The following is a 6,473-nucleotide window of genomic DNA, read 5'->3' as shown; positions in this document are numbered from 1 at the left end:
ATGAGATAGAGTGAGATAGAATGTATAGGATAAAATGAAATAGAAATATGTCACTAGTACTATAAATGGTTGCCAAGTCATGTGATTGCAACAGCGAATCAGAATGCGTAACACCGGTTGCGTCTCTCTGATAAATCTAGGATTCTAGGCCTACACAGCCCACAGCTGTACCTGTTTGGTCTATATTTTTAGTTCTCTAACAGAATATGCCAATAAGATGCAAGTGCTCACTGAGCGTTCAATGAGCGGTTGCAGTACTGAATGCACCCATCAATGAGAAATCTATCTAGTAATAATTTTAAAATGTTTAATCTTGTTTTGTTTGATTTTAAAATACAAATGTATATATTTTGAGTGGGCGATATCCTATTGGAACACTAAAAATCGATTATATCGATTTGAAGTAGATGAAGTTTTTAACCTTGCTAAAAAAAGAAACGATTCTTTGTAAAGATTTAAAATGGCACCTTCGCATCTTGGTTGGAAAAATTGATTTTTTGCAAAATAGGTAGGAATGGGCGCATCGCCCATTCCTACAATGTAGACATTCGAATATAGGCGAGAATTGCTGAAAAATGGCGGACTAATCAAAACTGGTTGTCTGTCGCGACTTTAATTAGAGGGTCTCTACAATGAACATGTTAGCTGTAAGCTTATTGGCTACCGCGTCACATTTTACCAAGCGGCTAACGTTTCCGCGTCCGGCATGCAGGAATCATTCCGGTATATCCAATTTCTGATAGGTTGAAATCGTTTTAAAATTGCTCTAAATATAATTATAACGAAAAGTACATTACACTTACTTATTAGTTCTTTAATATTACAGTAATAAAATTACATCTAAAAAAAAAGAAACCCGCGAAACGTATGATATAATCAGACTGTGCATGAAATATTATCTAGTATACATGTTTAGAATTAACATTTTAACACACAGCAAAGATGGCGATATGTTTCATACAGCACAAGGAAAATTATAGACGTTTATCTGCTTCATGCGGAAGTCAGTGTCATCCGTGAGTCTATCGGTGGACGTCCAAGTGATAAGACCTGAAAATGAGAATCCGTTACGCTGCGTCGCGAGTGACGCTGCGTTTGAATGTCATCGAGCGTACTTCCGTGGCACCAACTTTTCCAGGCTTGCCAGTAGCAGAGGAGACACTAGGATTTGGTGTGGGACTTTGTGACAGAGACGCCCGTTCGTCGTTGGATTTCTCGCGTTCCAGCCGTTGCTTACTAAACTTGCCCATGCCAGGTCTATAAATCTCCATCGCTGGGCGATCCTGCAATCAATTGAATAGTCAATAAAGATTTTCTTTCAAATAAGTATATTAATATACATGAAAGAAATATACATATGTATTAACTTTATGAGTAAGCACTCTAATCCAGATAGCAAGTTGACATTATTTATTATTTTGAGATTGCCATTTTAACATCAAAATGACAAGTAACTTTAACTTGCTATCTGAGAAGTGATTATTTCATAAATCATACATCATAGGAGAAAAAAATATAGATACGGGGATTTAAGAGAATCAGTGAAGAAATAATTAAAAAAAGAATACGGGATACATTCCATGTTTGAGAAAATAAAAATTGCAATTATGATGAAATTAATGAAGAAATTAAAATCCACAGGACTGTAATACTTTCATATTGAGGATAAAGTACAGTACAAGAGATAGTGCTACCGAAGAAGAAGTATTTACCTTATTTCGTATTCTACGTTCCATTCGTGGGTCTTTCTTATCCTTCTCTTTCTCCTCGTTATCATTCTTCTGGAGATTACTTTGGCCTCCTCCGTCTAACGATTTGTGACGTCGTAAACAGTTGCCATCACCTGCACCGCCTTCGCCGCCACTTTCGAGGGAATTGCGCCTCTTTACAACTTTCGATTCTTTATCTTCGGAATCGTCCTCATCATTGACATCTGTGCAAATATATATATCATGCTGCATTTGTCACAAAAATATTCGTGCGCAGATATTTTCCCTCGTTTATTTAACAGATATATAAAATCGACTCTGTTGTGTTGCTAGTTAGATATTCATCAAAATATATACCTATTTTATGATGAGCGTAGCTCCTATCTAGCTTTGTATAAAAAGACGTTATTAAGTTCCTGAAGGTGTTGGAATCAATAACGCTAAGAAAAATGAGGGAAGAAGTAAATTCTCTTCTATGATAATTATACGAATAAATTTTTTTCACCTGCATTGACCAAATCGTTTCCTTCTTCCAGACTGTCCCGGCAATTTTGTATTGCGTCCATCGTTATCCTGTCCTCGGCAGTATTATGTTGCTCACATTCGTTGTCTGTAGTGTGTCTTAAATCATCTCCATTATATACAGATTCTTTGCTATTTCCATTTTCTTTCTCTGGTACAGTATCATGTTCCTCCTTCGCTTTTTTTGAAATTGTATCATCCCCATTTGCATCGGCAATTTGTTTTTTCGTTTCCGCCAACTTTTTCTTCTCTTGTCTCATTTTCTCGTAACTTTTTCCCCGTCTTTCCTCCACCTTTCTGTCTCTGGACTCCCTAAAATCTTCCTTCATCTCATACCTCCTGTCGTCTCGAAGCTCAATCCTTCTATCTTCTCTTTCATCACGTCTACCATACGGCTTTTTCTCATCGTATCGCCGTTGCTTGATTTCTCTTTCCTTATTCCTATCGTCAACTCGCTCTCTATATCCCTTAATGATTGGTTTAATTTCTCGATCTCGCGTTGATTTCTCCCTTATTTTCTCGTCTCTTTTGTTTTTATTTTTCAGTTCCTTCGGCGAGAGTTTATCTCTTTCTTCTTTATTCTCTTTATCATCTTTGCTCAATTCTTTATCCAAGTCTGGATTTCTTAAAACCTGCAAAAATTAAAAATTGTACATCTATTCTATTACTCTTCTATGCTGTTATTTTAATGTATCAGATAAACATTTTGATCTAATGTTAAGAAGTTAAAAATGCCCATTTTTAATTTCTTAATATTGCTTTAATGTAAGGCATCTTATTTCATTCTTATTATTTCAATCTAATTTTCGTGTCGATGTTCACTAAACGGCTTGCTGTCCCAAAACTTAAGTAGCAAAGAAGGGATAGTCAGCATTTATCCGAAAATTAAACCGCAATATTCATCTGATCCAATCACTTTCAATACACTTATTGCCTTTTACACTTGTCATTTTGCATGTCACATTTCTTCATCATAGCGTTTGCGAGTTCGTTTTACAACGAAATATAGAGCACAATTATCAAAAATACATAAATGTTTTTTTTAAATTCTTTTCAAAAATTAGATACAGATTAAAAGAATTACAAATTAACAATGTATGGAATTACATAAAGTTTCGAAAAAATCGTAAATATAAAGTTAATTGCAATAAATGTTCCTTTCTCGAGAACCATCACCAAACCAGCTCGTCAAATGTCAGCATCGATTGTATGTTCTCACAATACAGCAGTGGATCAATTCACAAAGTTAAATCCTGAGCCCATTCTTTTTACACACCACTTGAAGTAATATACTTGAAGTAGTATACGATTCTTTCAGCGTAAATATTGTACCACAGCTTTTTCGCAGGTCAAGATCAGGAAGAAAATCGCGGCTACTAGCGTAAATGAAAAGAATCTTATATATATATTTTCTAAGGTATATTATAAAGATAATTTAAACGGAAAAAAAATATAACGAGTTCTTTCTTTCGCCAACAAAGAACTTTTTCTTACATGATCGCCTTTGTGGAAACATAAATAAGTTTTGCGATTAACTTGATTACTGCCAGTTAAATATTGTTTCTTGATTTCAAACATGCTTCTAATTGGTTTTGTCTTTCTAATGTGCTCGTAAAACCTTTCATGAGTTTTATACAGTTTTCCTTGCGTTCGTTTGTACATAAATCTATTAAGGAAAATTTCTTCTTCGTATTTATATGTATTTGCGTTTTTGATAAAGCATTGAAAAAACGCATCTTCCAATTTGACATTTGTGGGATGAGGTGTGGGAAAGTTGGGTGATTGTTCGTCTTCCGCGTTATATATATGCTGCAGATGAAAATATATGGTATCAGCAAATACAGTAAAGAATGAAAAGTACAGTATAAAACTGTCTTGACCAAATTGGATAATTAATTACAAGCAAAATAATTATTATATTATTCTGTACTGTATTTGTTGCCATTTAATACATCGATTCCATTATTTTACCTTAGAGATAACAGGATCATCTTTAGTTCTCCGTCTTTCTATATCTCTGCGTCGTCTCTCCTCACGCTTCTCATCCCTAAGACGTTGTTTCTCCTGCTTACGAAGTTTCAAGTACTCGAGCAATGGGGTTGTAGTAATTTTCTTCACTGTATCTATACAATATAATCATAATTTTAAAACACTTATTTATATGCATATACATAATACATATACATCTACACAATAAGAAATAATGACACGTATTTACAAAACAATATAAATATAAATAAGTACAAAATGAGCGATAAAAAAATTTATTTTAACACACACGAAATATTTTACCATCGAGTTAAACAGAATGTTCCGTCTTATTTAATAATACAATCAAATAAAGATAATCAAAATTTTTGCTGGTGTGAATTTGCATTAGTGTGGTATTTAAATTAAATATAATTATAGACGTTATAAATATGGAAATAACGGTTTTGTAAGTTGAAAAGATCCCGTTTCAACTCAATGTTCGTGTTGAAATAATTTTATTTTTTAAACATATACCCTATTTGTTTGTGTTTTGGCCTATTTATTCCTTATATTATGTATATATGTTTCTTTAATTGAATAAGAAATATATACAAAACAAAATACTCACTGTCTGGTGGTTGATAAGAATACTCGGTTTTCGATTGGGCTACACTCGGATCAATTTCTTGATTCTTTAAATTCTCTAAGAAGCTTATGTAATATGAGTCACTTTCGATGGTACCACATTTGACATCTTTTTTTTTGCCTATTCGTTTCTTTGGTAATCTTTGAAAGGGTGCAAATTCCACTACTGCAGGATATTCTACCCCTTTAGAATCTAAGAAAACATAGTTGTCAAATTTCTCCCGAAACATGAAGATGTCTTGTTGCTCCACGAAATTAATATAAGCACGAGAAAATGAGAACTGGCCAAGGGACATGTCTGCCTTCACAAAGTACAAATAATCGTGTACCGGTAGTGGAGAGACTTGCTCTAAAAATTGATCTTGCGTCATTGTTGGAGGCAGTCTTCTGATCACCACCTAATCCAGTCAACAATATAATATATGATAATTACATATAGTAATAGTCAACAATATATTACAATTTTTTAAAATTGCAGAAAATTACAGAAAATTCCAGTTGATCATTGTTTTGTTGGAAAAACTGGAGTTTTCGACCTAAACTGGAGAAATGGCAACCTAAATTTAGAAAGGGTGTACCCTTTTTAAATTTTAGTAAGTAGAAACAAATTATGAAAATCATTTTTACAATTAAACATTAAGCTTATCCCATTCAACATTATTTGTAAAAATTTTGCTGAAGATCTTTAAAGGCTGGCTAGTATAAGTATTTTAATAAGTTTTGTGTGAAAATATAAATTTTTGCTCCCTCTGCCTGAAATCCTGGGTATACCCATTTCGTTTAAATCCAGCCGGTTTTTCCCTTGTCATTATTTAGCATAACCTATGTAATGTTTCGTACTGTTGTCTCAAAACATCGGAGAAGCCAATAAAAGATTGCCTATTGTGGAGTAAAAAGTTCGTATCTGTTATGTTGATTCAGACAAACCTTTGTTATGGGACGACATTTTTCTTTTTTGTTATCTTTGGCTTTTCCAACATCCGTCGAATTGGTCTGCGTGTCATTCTGCACGGAACAGCTGTCGTTCTGTGCAGTACTCTCGGATTGTTGTGCTTCCTCGGTCATTCTGACTCACAACACACGTTTGCGATCACTTTCCAAGATTCAAGGAACTTTCGTTTGCCGTACGATTCGTACCGGTCCAAAATATAATCGTATAATTTTGCCCTCTCTAAAATCAAAAGAAAGGGTCCTCTCTGGTTTACGCGATTATCACGAACGTGGACATCTTGGCTTGAATCGGCTCGATCCTGCACAAAAGAAAAGACTGATAACAGTAGGTCTGTTCTTAAAGCTGGTAACACAATGGGCACAGACAATGGGTGCGTTCAGCAGAACGTTTGTTTTGCAACTGTTGTAAGTTTCCTTCGCGCTAATTGGATCATACTTTTAGATCTAGAAGAATGGTCCTATCTCAGCAGACAATCATAAAACGGTTGCAAAACTGTTGAGTCTGCTGAACGCAGCTAATAGGCACAGGCAACAGGGAATAACGAGTCATCCAATCAGAGCTCTGAGATATAATATCGAACTTATAGTCGTCCTCCCAGAGCTCTGATTGGACGGCTCGTTATTACCTGTGTCTATTGCTGGATTCACACTGCATTCGATTTTCGTCGTACGACG

At 34.6% G+C, this 6,473-nt stretch overlaps 1 protein-coding gene across 1 annotated transcript in view; it reads right to left on the bottom strand.

Annotated features, from left to right (window-relative positions):
• Window positions 1–603: 603 nt before the first annotated feature.
• Upf3 (UPF3 regulator of nonsense mediated mRNA decay) overlaps window positions 604–6,473 on the bottom strand; it is a 7,528-nt gene continuing 1,658 nt past the window's right edge. Inside the window, exons 2-7 of the mRNA XM_018462792.1 lie at window positions 5,775–6,097; window positions 4,831–5,245; window positions 4,203–4,354; window positions 2,215–2,863; window positions 1,713–1,933; window positions 604–1,283 (exon numbers count right to left, since the gene is read on the bottom strand). Of these exons, the coding sequence (XP_018318294.1) occupies window positions 1,068–1,283; window positions 1,713–1,933; window positions 2,215–2,863; window positions 4,203–4,354; window positions 4,831–5,245; window positions 5,775–5,912 (1,791 nt within the window). The 5' untranslated portion in view covers window positions 5,913–6,097 and the 3' untranslated portion in view covers window positions 604–1,067. The remainder of the gene's footprint in view (window positions 1,284–1,712; window positions 1,934–2,214; window positions 2,864–4,202; window positions 4,355–4,830; window positions 5,246–5,774; window positions 6,098–6,473) is intronic.

This window comes from Mycetomoellerius zeteki, unplaced genomic scaffold, assembly GCF_001594055.1.
Source record: "Mycetomoellerius zeteki isolate Tzet28-1 unplaced genomic scaffold, Tzet1.0 scaffold1454, whole genome shotgun sequence".
Taxonomy (NCBI): domain Eukaryota; kingdom Metazoa; phylum Arthropoda; class Insecta; order Hymenoptera; family Formicidae; genus Mycetomoellerius; species Mycetomoellerius zeteki.
The sequence above is the reverse complement of the archived record's forward strand: the minus strand, read 5'-3'. Positions and strand labels throughout refer to the sequence as shown.